This window comes from Myotis daubentonii, chromosome 8, assembly GCF_963259705.1.
Source record: "Myotis daubentonii chromosome 8, mMyoDau2.1, whole genome shotgun sequence".
NCBI lineage: Eukaryota > Metazoa > Chordata > Mammalia > Chiroptera > Vespertilionidae > Myotis > Myotis daubentonii.
The window spans coordinates 39,516,774-39,531,335 of record NC_081847.1 but is presented as its reverse complement, the minus strand read 5'-3'; the positions used below and the strand labels follow the sequence as shown (position 1 = coordinate 39,531,335).

Sequence of the window (14,562 nt, the reverse complement as noted above, 5' to 3'; positions counted from 1 at the left end):
CTTCTGTTCTTTGAAGACACCCAGTATGTGTAGAATGTATACAGTGCAGACTTCACACACCTGGTTGATCATCAGATTGACCTTTACTTTTAAAATAGATTCCCAAACATACTTGCCAGCCACCACCACCACCCTCACCCTCAGCCCCAGTATAGATTCTGATTCAGGAGATCTGGTGTAAGGCTCAGGAATCTGTACGTTGTTCCGCCTTGATTCTGATAAACAGTTGGAGTGGGAACTTCTGGTATTGTGGAAAGAGTGCACACAGCCTTTGACATCACACAGGCTTGAATTGAATTCCAGGTCTGACACTGCTTATTGTGTGCTTATGGGCATCACTTAGCCTCCCTGAGTCTTGTGTTACTCAATTTGTGGATGAGGAATTTACATACAAAAAAATTACGTGTGTAAAAAATACATAAGATTTTATGTACATTGCATGGCATATGTTGGGTGTTTTCAACAAGTATTAATTTTCTTCCTTCTACGCAAGAACTTATATTGGAGATTCTCATATCTGAACTCCTGTCTCTGAGATCTAAACCCAGCCTTCCCATCCATATGCTAGTTAATCAAAGCTAGAAGGTTTGGAGATCAACTTCTCCATCAAGTTTATTTTAAGATGGAGAAACTGAAATTGATAAAAATCACACAGCCAGGCACTAAAAGAGTGAGGACTAGAACCCAGATCATCAGATTCGTTTTCTTATACTCATTCCCTCCCTGTCCTGGATACAGCCTAGGAGTGGGCTGGGTATAGCCAAAATCTAGAGCTATTGCCCCTCTGAGAATGCATCTAGTAAGATCTTCCCATAGTGGATCAGATCAACTACCTATGGGAATAACTCAATCCAGCAGAAAAAGAGTGCAGAATATTTTTACCCAGAATCTGGTTCAGACATAGCTGATATTAAAGCTCTACCAATGAGAGAATCAGACCTTAAACTATGGCTATTGGTTCAACAAGCATTTACGGAATACCTGCTATGTGCCAGAAGCAATAAACAGACCTGTCAAACATCACTGCTTTCATAGAGCCTTGTATTCTAGTGAGGGACGAGACAATAAATAAATTGGTAGATCATCTGTTTTGACGGATGGTATTAAGTGCTATGGAGAAAATTTTAAGGGCAGGGAAAGGAGATAGGAAGTGTCAGAGTGGGGAGGAGTGAGGGTAGGTTGCCGTTTTAAATAAGGGTGATCAGAGAAGGTTTTGCTCAGAATTCACATTTGAGCAAAGGCCCAGAGCAAGTGATCAGCCATCACTCCTGGGTGAGTTGTGGCTCATTTGCCATGATGGCACCTCTGTTTGTCTCTTTGGCTTATTAGGTGCTAGGACTTTTCTTCCTTCTGGCCTTTGCTTCTGACAGGTATTTTACCTTGAGCAGTCTTCCCATATAGCCCTGAGTGTTTAGTCTCCCAACCCCAACACAGATTCTCTTGTCCAAATTCTTTTTTCCCCTCCCTTTTAAACGTCTTGATTGTATGATATAATAAGTATCTTGTGATCTACCATGCTATCCTCTAAGCGCCTGTAAAGATAGCAATCTGTACACATTGCCCCATTTGTCTTCCCCACCAGCACCGTGGCTCAGGGATCTTACATAGCCAATCCCTGTGAAGAGGCAGAAAGAGGGGAGGAGGGGATAAGGCCGCCAGGGGGAATGGTTTCACTCATGCTCTATGATTCCCTCACCTCTCCTGGGACTACTTTCCACGACCACACTAGAACACTAAACTAGGAAAGGTTTCGATGGCCACCAGCAATTAAGAACTGTGTGTTCAGGCTTTGTTTCTTCTGTCACAGTTGAATTCTGGTTTGTTTTCTCTGCTCTCCTGGAGAATCAGCTTATTCTGAATGCCTCATCTCACTATCACTTTCTGGGCCAGACTGCCCCTGTTGCTGTCAGTTATATCAGCATCAAACTTTGCAGTACCACTTTGAATAATCAGAGCTGTATTTTATAGGAATAGAGTCTAGGACTCCTAAGGCTTTAAATCTCTAAACAATACCTTCTGTAATTGACATATTGTCACACAAGTGTGATTTCATGGCCATCCCATAAAGGTATATGATTGCCTTTTATAGTCATGTCAAAGTAGCAATTTGTTATACTGTCTTCCTCACAGAAATCTCTTTTATATATTTCCGAGCCTGTAATCCGTTCTTTTGAAGATTTTCGGTTGTGGTAAATCTTCATCTGTATAGTGTTCCATTGAGAAAATATACCACAATTTATCTACTACATCCACAATTTATCCATCATAGATTAGCATTTGGGTAGTTGTGGGTAGTGTATTCCAGGACATATCTTTTGATACATGTATGCATGCATTTCTGTTGGGTATATGTGAGTAACTGGAATTACTAGATCATAGATAGAGCTTACATATGTTCCTTTAGAAGAACAGATACCCTCCTACCAGTACTGAATGAGCGTTCTGGGTGTATTTTCTTTTTCTTTTTATCCGCCCACCCCCCCCCCCCTTTTTTTTTTTTTTTTTTTTTTTTTTGCTTAGCCCTTCTGGCAGGTATATAATGGTATTTTATTGTGGTTTTAAATTGTGTTTTCCAACTAATGATGTTGAATGTCTTTCGTATGTTTATTTGCCATTTTGAATATCCTCTTTTGTGATAGGTTGGTTCAAGTCCTTTTCCATGTTGGACTTTTTCTTCTTTCTTTTTCTGTTTGGTTTTGTGTGTGTGTGTGTGTGTGTGTGTGTGTCTGTGTGTGTGTGTGTGTTGGGGGTGGTGGGAGGTTTTTAAGAGAAGGGGAAGAAAGCACTGGATGCCCTTTTTCGTAATGATTTATTTTTAAATATTATATATTTTAAAAAAATATTTTAAATTATAAATATGAATGTTTTGTCAGAAATCTAGGAAATATCTTGCCTCTCTGTATGGGTCTTTTCCCTCTCTTGGTGTCTTTTGATGAACACAAGTTCTTAATTTTAATGTAGTCAAATTTATCCTTTTTTTTTTTTTAAGGGTCAGCACTTTTCTGTATCCTGTTTAAAAAATCTTTGCCTACTCCAAGATCACAAAGATATTTTTTCTGTTTTCTTTGGAAAGCTTTATTGTTTTATATTTTACATTTAAATTTGGTGTGAGATGAAATCAAGACATAATATATTTTTTCATGTGGACAGCCAAGTGACACAGCACCTTTAATTTAAAAGACCATTATTTTCCCCCAGTTCATTTTAGGATCATCTGCATCAGATACGTGAATATATGGACTCTAGTTTATATTTGGGGGCTATTTCTGGACCCTTTTCTGTTCAGCTAATCTGTCTGTCTTTCTTTATGCCAATAACACACTATACCAGGGGTGGGCAAACTTTTTGACTCGAGGGCCACAATGGGTTCTTAAACTGGACCCGAGAGCCAGAACAAAAGCATGGATGGGAGTGTTTGTGTGAACTAATATAAATTCAAAGTAAACATCATTACATAAAAGGGTACGGTCTTTTTTTTTTTTTTTTAGTTTTATTCATTTCAAACGGGCCGGATTCGGCCCGCGGACCGTAGTTTGCCCACAGCTGCACTATACTGTCTTTAATTATTGTATACCTTTACAGTAAATCTTGAAATCAGATGGTATCAGAACTTACACTACCACAGCTTACCAATTTAATTCTTTTTTTTTTTTTTTCAAGATTGCCATTGCTATTTTAGATGCTTTGCATTCCCATATAAATTTGAGAATCACCTGGTTATTTTGTACAAAAATCCTGCTGGGGTTTTGATTGGAGTTATGTTGACTCTACACCAAGCATGTCTAACTCGCAGCCCACAGGCCACATGTGGCCCACAATGAATATTTTTGCGGCCTAGGCAATATAACAGTATGTAAGAAACGTTTTAATAAAAATTTCGTAGCTTAATTTTTACAATATCCTGTTATGCATAATTGTTAATAATGAACTACAACGTTCACTAATGACTGATTACTATAATCCTGTTGCATTCATTTCCCTTACGTGCAGGCGCATCACTAATTTCTCTCCACTAATACTAGCAGCAAATATTTTAGCAGCCTATTGATACGTCATTAGTCTTGGACTGACTTGTTTGGTGTGCACAACAGGAAATATTTCTCTTTCTGGAGAACAAGAAAAATAGGTTTATTTGCTTTACACTTATTAATTTGTGCAGTTATTCAGTATCTGGTAAGTTAATGTTCAAGAAAAAATATTAATTTTTATTAAAATGTTCTATTATATTATGTTAACAATTACTCATTTATTTCAGCCCTTTGTATTCAGCATGTCTCTATCGAAATAAACCTACGTTTCTATGAAAATTGAAGCTTTTGGGTTTTTTTTGCGGCCCACATAAACTTAAACCTTGTTTATTTGGCCTGTGTTAGCCTTTGAGTTTGACATGCTTGCTCTACACCAATGATTCTCATCCAGGGGTGACTTTTACCCTCCATAGGACATTTGGCAGTGTCTGGAGACATTTTTGGATGTCGCCCCTGGAGGGACAGAGGCCAATGGATAGGACAACCCTCCACCAACAAATAATTATCCATCCTCAAATGTCAATTCAGTAGTGCCTCTGTGGAGAAATTGAATTAATATCACTGTTTCATCGCCTCTCGGCCTTTTGGCTAAGATCAAGTGTAATATCACTGTTTCGTTAGAGTTCCTGCCTACCATCTTACTACTTGTTTTCTGTTTGACCCACTAGTTTTGCTTCTGTTTGGTTTTTTGGTGGTTTGTGTTTTTTTTACCGTTTTTGATGGGGATAAATTAATAATATTTGTTTAACTCATTTTTACTGATCTCTGAAGTTGCTAGGCATATATTTTACAGGTTTGGTTTTTTTCGGAGCTTATTCTATAGATTTTATCATGCATTTCTGACACGTTATAGTCTAATACAAATTATTTTACCACTTCCTGATACTGCTAGATTCTTAATAGGCTTAATTTCTTATATACTCCCCATACCCCTTTTGTGCATTATTGTCTTGCATTTGGGAGATAGATAGATATATATATGTATACACACACACAAACACACACACACACTTGTATCCCAGTGCACAGATTCATGCACCAGTGGGATCCCTTGGCCTGGCCTGCAGGGATTGGGCCAAAACCGGCAGTCTGACATCCCCCCAAGGAGTCCTGGAGTGTGAGAGGGCGCTCTGCAAAGTTGCTGTCACTCGGCAGCTCCTGCGTTGAGCATCTGCCCCCTGGTGGTCAGTGCACATCATAGCTACTAGATGGTTGGCAGGTCACTTAGGCTTTTATATAAATAGATATATTACAAAAGACATAATAATTACTGTTTCATACAGTAAATATTCTCTTATATTGATCTATTATATTGTTCTTCATTCCCTCCTACATATCCATATTTCTCTTTAGGCTCATTTTCTCCCTTAACTTTTCCTTTAGTGTGGACCTGATAACAAGAATTCACTACGTTTTTGTCTAAAACATCTTTTTCAGTTTTGAACGATGTTTTATAGGATATAAAACTCAAGGTTTGTAGTTATTTCAGCACTTTAAAGATGTCATTCTATTGTCTTTTGGATTTTATTATTTCTGTTGAGAAGTTGTCTGTTGATTTATTGCTCCATTACTTTTAAGAGTTTTCTCTTTATTTTTGGTTTTCAGCATTTTGACTGTGAGGTAGCTGTGTGTATTTCTTTCTCATTGTATTATCAACTTGAGGTTTGCTGAGCTTCTTGAATCTGTGGGTTGATCTCTTTCATTTGTTTTAACGTTTCTCAGTCATTTCTCCCCCAGCTTTCCCCTAGAAGTCATGTATTTTGAGATCCCTGAAGACTGCAGTTTTGTCCCTCCACTGAGCCACGCCATAATCCTGAGCTCATGTCCAGGATCAGCAAATGCACCGTGGGGGGCGGGGGGCGGAGGGGAGTAGCTCCTGATTATTGACTGACTCCGAACATCTCCCTCAACTAGAGCATTAGTCCATCATGTTGCTCCCACAACTATTTGATGCTTTAAGAAATGATTTTTGGAATTTATCTGGCATTTTTTCTAGTTGTCAACAGGAATATTGGCCTGCCACTTCCTAATATCTCCTGTTTGAGCGCAGAATACGTACAGTTCTTCTTGAATGCTTGTCAGGTGCCAGATTTCCTTCTAGGCTGTAGGTATAGGTTTGTCCAGTCTAAACTAGGTAAGACAGACATATAGAGAATAATACAGCATGCTCTACTATAATAACGGTGCTTACAGTGTTAGAACAAAGGAGGCAAATGTGTGGGAAATTGCAAGTTTTATAATTTTACATGGTTACAGTTTCAAATTTAATGGGTGAAGCAATAGAGATGGAGTCAGTGAGATAGGTAGAGACCTGTGTGCCATGGTAAATAAGTGGTTCTACTTTTGGCAGGCTACGGAGAGCAGTTGAAGAATTTTAAGCATGGAGAAAGGTGATCAGATTTTTGTTTAGAATGATTACTTACATGTCATCATGAAATGTGGGCTCAAGAAGGAGAGGCACACAAGGCAGGGAGCCAGAGAGGAAACCACTATGGTCAGTCCAACATTAAATAAATGATGATCATCAAGAGATTTGAAGGATGTTGAAGGGGTAGAATTGATGAAACTTAAGGGAGTAGTGTAATTAAGAAAGCAGAAAGCCTAAGGTTTCTAGCTCAGGTGAGGACCATCAATCATAAAGAGAATACAGGAGAAAGAGCAGTAGTTTTAAACATATTGTGTGTTCCCACTCCAGTAGCTCTTTTACAGTTTTTGTCATATAATCCAAGAACATAATTCAGGGCACCCAAGGTTATCTTCTTGAAACTCCTGAGATGAATAGGAGCGATGCAGAGCCCAGGCCATTGCCTTCACCCTGCTTTAACTAGACCCTCTGATTTTATCTGTTTTACATGCTGAGCTTCCATTTAAACATTTTATTTGAAGAAAGTTTCCCATGCCAAAAGAAAAAAAGGTTTTGAGCAATATTCCCTTTTTCATTCATCTTCCCATTTTAGGTCTCTTCCTCTGTCGGTATACAGGTGATAATCCTCCCTCAATCCTTACATATTGTTCTTTCACCTTCCCTGGTGAATATCTTGCCTGTTTATGGGGGTGAGGGAGGGGCACAATCCTTCATTTGCAGTTCTACTGTCTTCTAGTATCCATTGATATAAATGAGAAATTCAAAGCCCATGCTATTTGTTGTTTCCTCCTGAAAGCATATATTATTTTCTCTTTATTTTTTAGTGTACAGGAATTTTACCAGAATGTGACTAGGTGTTTATCCTTCTGTCTTTTCCGTCTCCATATAAATCTTTTTTTTTTTTTTGTAGCTCAGAGAAATGTTTCTATTATTTGTTTGTTTTAGCTCCTCCATCTGTTCCTTTGTTCCCTTCCAGAATTCCCAGCTATTTACATGTTAGTTCTCCCAGATCTGTTCTCTAGGTCTCACAATTTTCATCTCTACGTATTTCTGCTCAGAGTTTTAAGATAACTGCTTGATCTTCCTGGCCACTAATTGGGTCTCAGCAATTAGCCATCTTTTTTACTTCCCACATCAATTGCGGTGTGTGTGTGTGTGTGTGTGTAAGTGTGTAAAATCATGTTTTGGAAACTCTAAGGAATATCTTTTGTCTTGTAATTGAACTTCCTTTTTGGTCTTACTATTTTTCAAATTTTTGTCTGTCTCCTTTAGTGGTTCAGTTAATCTGAGATTCACCACCTCAGGGTGCTATTATTTCCTTTTCCTACTTCTGACAGATCCCATTAAGTGGTTATCTTCCTTTTCTTCTACTATTTCAACTACCCATGTTTCAGGCAGGGAATGGCAGAACAGCCTCTGGGTCATCAGTCTGTGAGCCGGTGCCAATGAGATGTCTGTAGTCCCTGGCCAAGCTTTCTGGCATCCACATCTGGCATTTTCCTAGCCTGGGATAGGGAATATATCAGCTTCTTCCCTCCCCTGGCTTCTTGGGGGGTCACAGAGACCGGAAGATATACTCCCAAGAAGCCTCACAGAGACCAGCATCACCCTTCCTCGCAGGGGTCCATGGAGCTCTGTGGACCATGCTCTCTCCAGGGTATTAAAGCCTGATTGTTGCCTTGGAGCCCTCTCCTGACCCAGGGGGACAGTTCAGCACCAGCTCTCTGAGCTGAGCAGGTCTTGCCCACGGCCGCTAAGCATCACTTGCCTGTCAGTCCTAGTCACTGGGGCTCAATAGAGTTCACAGGATTGCGATGGGGAGAGGCAGCAGAGACACTTTCTTGTCATCATCTGTTCAGAACCCCCCAGCAAGTAGACCCAAAAAATATATAAGTAAATAAAGAGTGAGAGAGACACCACCAGACTAGATGGTCTCTAAGCTTTTGTCCAATGCCAGCATTTTACAGTTCTACGCATTTACGGTCTCCAGTTTCAGCTCAGTCCTCAGTACCCTTAGGCCACACTTTTATGTCTTCCCAGCATGCTCTGCTTCCCCAAAGGGAATATTTGAGACTTTTTTTTCTCTCCTCAAGCCTTCTGCTTACCCTCCTTCTCATTCACTGTCAGCCCATGACTTTGAATTTCTCCTCACAGAGAAAAGAGACTCTCATATTAAGTTGCTCAGCTCCCTCCGCTTACTCTTAAACCTGTCTCCTTTCATTGCCTGCCTGCCTGCCTGCCGTCCATCTTTCCATCCTGCTTGAGTCTCTTTCTCCCATGACTTCTGTGATCATGTGCACTCCTGGTTTTTCCTTTTCTCTGGCCACTCTTTCATTTTGCTTTTGTGTTCAGTCTCACCTAATTCTGATTCTTCTCCCATATTACTGCTGGCTGCCAGGGCATCTTTTCACTGCATGAAGTTGATCATATCACCCCCTCCTTAAAACCTCGCTGTGACAAGAATAGGCAAAACTAATCCATAGTGATAGAAGTCAGAATAGTGGTAGCTCTGGGCAGGGGAAATGGGAAATGGGAGCTTTCTGGGGTGCTGGAAATATTCTATATCTTGTTTTGGGTAGTGGTTACATGGGTCTCTACATACATAAACATACACTGAGCTGTACATTAAGACTAGAGTATTGTACTCTGTGTATGTTATGCCTCAAGTTACACACACAAACTTTCAGTGGTTCTCCATTATGATGACAGGTTAAAATCCAAACTCCTTAGACTAGCCCACAGATTTTTTTTTTTCATTCCTTCCTCAACTCTTGGCTCAAGCATCTTCCTGTGAATCCCATCCTGACTTCCCCAGGGTTATGACACATGGGTCTTCCGCATTCACTTAGGGCTGTAAGCATGGGCCTATCCTAATTCTTAACAGACTGTGTTGTAACTGCCCATCTACTTCCCTCACTAGGCTGAGGGCTCCCTAAAAATAGGAACCGTCTCTTCAGTTCCACTGTTCCCCTAGTGCCTTGTGTAGCGACGGGCACATACTAGTAGACTCCCCTACCCGTCTGCTGAGTGAATGAATGCAAGCTTACTTTGTATTTGCTTCTTTCCTCCAGCCTGCAGGATGCTGCCTCTGTGAGAGGAAGTGCACGATGGCAGTTTTCGATTCTCCCGAGGAGGCCTTTGGCATCTTACGTCCCCTCTGTGTTCAGCTGACAAAGACCCAGACGGTGGAGCACGTGGAGCAGCTGCAGGCACAGTTGCGGGCTGTGGGGGACTCGGCCCTCCAGCAGCTTCAGCAGTACATCCTCTTCCCTTTGCGGTTTACCCTGAAGACCCCAGGTCCCAAAAGGGAGCGCTTGATCCAAAGCGTGGTGGAGTGCCTCACCTTTGTCCTCTCCTCAACATGTGTGAAGGAACAGGACCTTCTCCAGGAACTCTTTTCAGAGCTCTCCACTTGTCTCTACTCCCCCAGCTCCCAAAAACCCGCCGCTGTGTCAGAGGAGTTGAAATTGGCTGTGATCCAGGGCCTCAGCACATTAATGCACTCAGCCTATGGGGACATCATTCTGACCTTTTATGAGCCCTCCATTCTGCCTCGTTTAGGATTTGCTGTGTCTTTGCTGTTAGGCCTAGCAGAACAGGAGAAGTCAAAGCAAATTAAAATCGCTGCCTTAAAATGTTTGCAGGTTCTACTCTTGCAGTGTGATTGTGATGACCATCCGAGGTCCTTGGATGAGCTTGAGCAAAAGCAGCTGGGAGACTTGTTTGCTTCCTTTCTACCTGGAATCTCAACGGCACTGACCAGGGTTATCACAGGAGACTTTAAACAAGGGCACAGCATTGTCGTATCTTCCCTAAAGATCTTTTACAAGACAGTGGGCTTTGTCATGGCTGACGAACAGCTCAGAAGAACCTCAGAGGTCCAAGCAAAGCCTATGGTGGAGCACAGAGTAGCAAAGCTGATGGTTCACAGGGAAGCCGATTGGATAAAAAATACTGGCGACAAGTTGACTATCCTTATTAAGAAGATAATTGAGTGTGCTTCAGTCCACCCACACTGGAAGGTGAGGCTGGAGCTGATAGAACTTGTTGAGGCCCTTCTTCGGCAGTGTAGTCAGTCACTGGTCGAATCGGCTGGACCCCTTCTGAAGGCTTTGGTGGGTCTATTAAACGATGAGAGTCCTGAAGTCCAAGCCCAGTGCAATAAAGTTCTGAGACATTTTGCAGATCAGAAAGTAGTGGTGGGCAGCAGAGCCTTTGCTGACATCTTGTCAGAAAACCTTCATTCCCTTGCCACCTCTCTTCCCCGCCTAATGAACTCCCAAGATGATCAGGGCAAATTCTCTACTCTCTCCTTACTTCTCGGTTATCTGAAACTCTTGGGCCCCAAAGTGAACTTTGTCCTCAACTCTGTGGCCCACCTCCAGCGCCTTTCCAAAGCGCTTATCCAAGTTCTAGAATTAGACGTGGCTGACATCAAAATTGTTGAAGAGCGGCGTTGGAATTCTGATCACCTGAGTGCTTCTCCAAAGACAGCCACACGGCCGTGGAGTCTAATTCAGAGGAGATACTTCCGCTTCTTTACTGATGAGAGGATTTTCCTGCTCCTGCAGCAGGTCTGTCAGCTTCTTGGTTTTTATGGGAACCTCCATTTGCTTGTGGATCACTTTATGGACCTGTACCATGAGTCCGTGGTTTACCGAAAGCAAGCTGCCATGATCCTTAATGAACTGGTTGCAGGGGCTGCTGGGCTGGAAGTGGAAAATCTTCATGAAAAGCATATTAAAACAAGCCCAGAGGAACTGAGAGAGATCGTGACATCTCTCCTTGAAGAATACACGAGCCAAGAAAACTGGTATTTGGCCACTTGTATTGAAGCTGAAGAAATGGGAGAGGAGCTAACTATGAAGCAGTCAGGCCTCCAGGCCATCACATCTGGTGCACACACCTGCCAAGTTCCATCTTTCCCAGCCTTCTCAAAGCCAGGTCCCACTGTCTGCTCCATGAACAGCAACATCTGGCAAATATGCATCCAGTTGGAAGGGATCGGCCACTTTGCATATGCACTCGGAACAGACTTCCGTTTGCTCTTGATGTCAGCCCTCTATCCAGTCCTGGAGAAGGCTGGAGACCAAAGCCTGCTCATTAGCCAGGCCGCTACCAGTGCCATGATGGACATTTGCCATGCTTGTGGCTACGACTCCCTACAGCAACTGATCAACCAAAATTCAGACTATTTGGTGAATGGGATCTCTTTAAATCTGCGTCATCTGTCTCTGCACCCCCATACCCCAAAGGTCTTGGAAGTCATGCTGAGGAACTCTGATGCTAGCCTGCTTCCTTTGGTGGCAGATGTGGTTCAAGATGTCTTGGCCACCCTGGACCAACTTTATGATAAGAGGGCTACGTCCTTTGTCAGTGTTCTACATGCCTTGCTGGCAGCATTAGGTACATTGAGAGCCCTTTTTTTTTTTTTTTGGTGCCCTTGACCAGAATCGAACCTGGGACCCTTCAGTCCGCAGGTTGACGCTCTATCTACTGAGCCAGACTGGTCAGGGCGAGAGCCCTTTTTAATTCCGGGGTTTTTTTGGGGGGGGGGTTGAGGGGGACTGGAATCCTTATTTGCTTAACCTTATTGTTTTCTTTGTGGTTATGCTGTGGAGGACATTATTTGAGTATTATTTGAATTTGCCCAGTTTCACATGTTATGGTCACATACTTTTAATAATCTCTACCTTCAATTGAGCTCCTGCTCTGTGCCGGGGACATGAACCCTGCAGACTAAATGTAAATATTATTTTTGTTTTGCAGATAAGAGCTAAGGCTCAGTGAGACCCTACTTAGCCAGGGTCACACAGTTAATAATGAGAAAAGTTAGGATTTGTGATTTTTTTTTTCTTTTCAATATACCAAGCTGCTCCTAGCAATACTTAAGAATGAGCAGTATCTATGCAATAGCCACATGTAGCTAATGACTGCCATATTGGACAGAGGAGGTCTAGAAACTTTCTTTTGACATTTTAATTGTACGAGGTAGTTTGAGATTCTCTCTTTCCCTTTGATCCTGTTGGTTGTCTACCAGAGGTGTTAGCCATAATTAAAATGGTAAAGTGTTTGGATTATACGAAAAAAAGAATTCCTCAACTGAATAGTCCATCTTTGAATGAGAAACAATTTTTTTAAAAAATGAGCCATATACCTGAGTCCCTTTTATCCAAAGAGCATGGCTCCAGTGTTTAATTCAGCACTGCTAATAGCCTCCAAAGTAGATGGAAAGGTCACTGACCTCATCAGCTGAGAAAGTCAAGACCGTGTAAGAAAGTTTCTCCCAGAAGGTGAGGGAAATAAGGACAGTCCTCTGGCCTACAGCTAATACCATTTCCAATGTTCATTCATTCATTCATGAACATTCATATGTAGTGTAAATGTTCTTTTATTCATTCATTCAATAAGGAATGTCTGCCATATGTCAGGCACTGTGCTAAGTAATCAGGATACAGCAGTGAACAAGATGAATAAACTCGTGGAGCTTTCCTCCTGCTTCAGGAGAGATGATAAACAAGTAAACAGATCACTAAACTCGTTTAAAGATCTTATAAGCCCTGTGAAGAAACAGACAACTTAATACAAGAGAGAAACAGGGACGGGCTACTTTACGTAGGTAAATGCTCTTTGGGTAAAAGTAAGTGTTCAAAGAGGGCCTCTCTGAGGAAGTGACACTAAAGCTGAGACCTAAAGACTGAGAAGGACCCACCAGTACATGTCTTTTATTGTTTTTAAGAATATTCAGGCAAAGGGAACAGCAGGTGGAAAGGCCTGGAAAGAAGAAAGGGTTTGGAATCTTTGGAGACTAGAAGAGGTCATGGTGGAGAGACTGGGACAAGGTGAAATTAGAAAGGTGGGCAAGGACAAATCCTGTAGGGCCTTGTGGACCCAGGGAAGGAGTTGAGATTTTATTTTGCATCCACTCGAAAGCCTGTGTACTGGACTAGTCCCTGGGCTGCCAGTAGTGACCAAGAAGAACCTAGTCCCTGCCCTCCTGGGAACTACGAAGACTAGCCAACTGCTTGTACATTTCAGACTGTGGCTGACTTCCCTGGTCCAAATACGCTTCAGACTTCACCCGTTAGTACTTTGGGGAACTCTACTACATATTAATTTGAGATTTAAAAAATATATTAAGAAAAGACCTATTAAATCTATCCTCTCAGGAGCTATCTCAATTTGGACCTTGAAAATGGAATTGCCTTGGAGTGCTAATGTCTTTGGTCATATCAGGGAGGAATTCTGTATAGCAATTTTTTTTTTAATTGAACTAGAGGAGTGGGGGTCTCCATTGCAGAGAGGAAAATCAGTGGAGGTAAGGTTGACTTGAGAGCATCTTAGGAAAAGAAGCACAATTGGGGCTAGCCTTTCTGAAACTTTTGAGATAACCCAGAGTACACTTGCATTCTGAACAGTAAGCAGCACTGAGGTGGAATTGATCAGTCACACACATATCAGAGTAGCACTAGATGCTGGCATTTCTGTGTTGTCATTCAGTTGTCTAACTGATGGGCACTCTTTTAAGATGGGAGTGGAAGTGTGGTCGCAAGGAACTTCCAAAAGCTCCTAAAAGAAACAAGGACATTTTTTAGGAAACTGAGTTACCATAAACACAGTGTTTCATAAGCATCAACTAAAAAGCATTAGGTACCTCAGGGAGAGCAAGATCCGTCATCAGTTAAACTATTCCTAAGCACCAACTATTGGTTGGCTGATTATTTATTCATAACAAAACAAGGCTGTGAAAGCATCCATGTTACATGCCTCAGCACTTGGAGATTTGCCACATCTGTACATGCAGAGCTGCCACACTGTTTTGATGGTTGCATAATATTCTATTGTATGGCTGCACCATTATTTAAGCATTCTTTCTTGGTGTACATTTTGGTTGTTTCCAATCTTTTGCCACCACAAAAAAATGCCGCAATGAATATCTTCATAGGTCATGTTTGAACATGGGTAAGTATATCAGTAGGGTAATCTTCCTAAGACAAATGCTGGCTTAGAGTATTACATTTAAATTTTGAATAGAGTATCAAATTACTCTCCAAAGAGTTCCTGCCAATTTAAACTCCCATCAGCGATGTATGAGTGCCAATTTTGCCACGCCCTCACCCACACTATATATTACCCAGCTTTTTGATCTTTGCTAATCTAATAGGAGAA

The 14,562-nt window shown here is 41.6% G+C and overlaps 1 protein-coding gene across 1 annotated transcript in view; it reads left to right on the top strand.

The window, feature by feature from the left end:
- TTI1 (TELO2 interacting protein 1) overlaps positions 1 to 14,562 on the top strand; it is a 52,650-nt gene that overhangs the window by 14,827 nt on the left and 23,261 nt on the right. Inside the window, exon 2 of the mRNA XM_059706119.1 lies at positions 9,465 to 11,799. Coding sequence (XP_059562102.1) covers positions 9,465 to 11,799 — 2,335 coding nt within the window. The remainder of the gene's footprint in view (positions 1 to 9,464; positions 11,800 to 14,562) is intronic.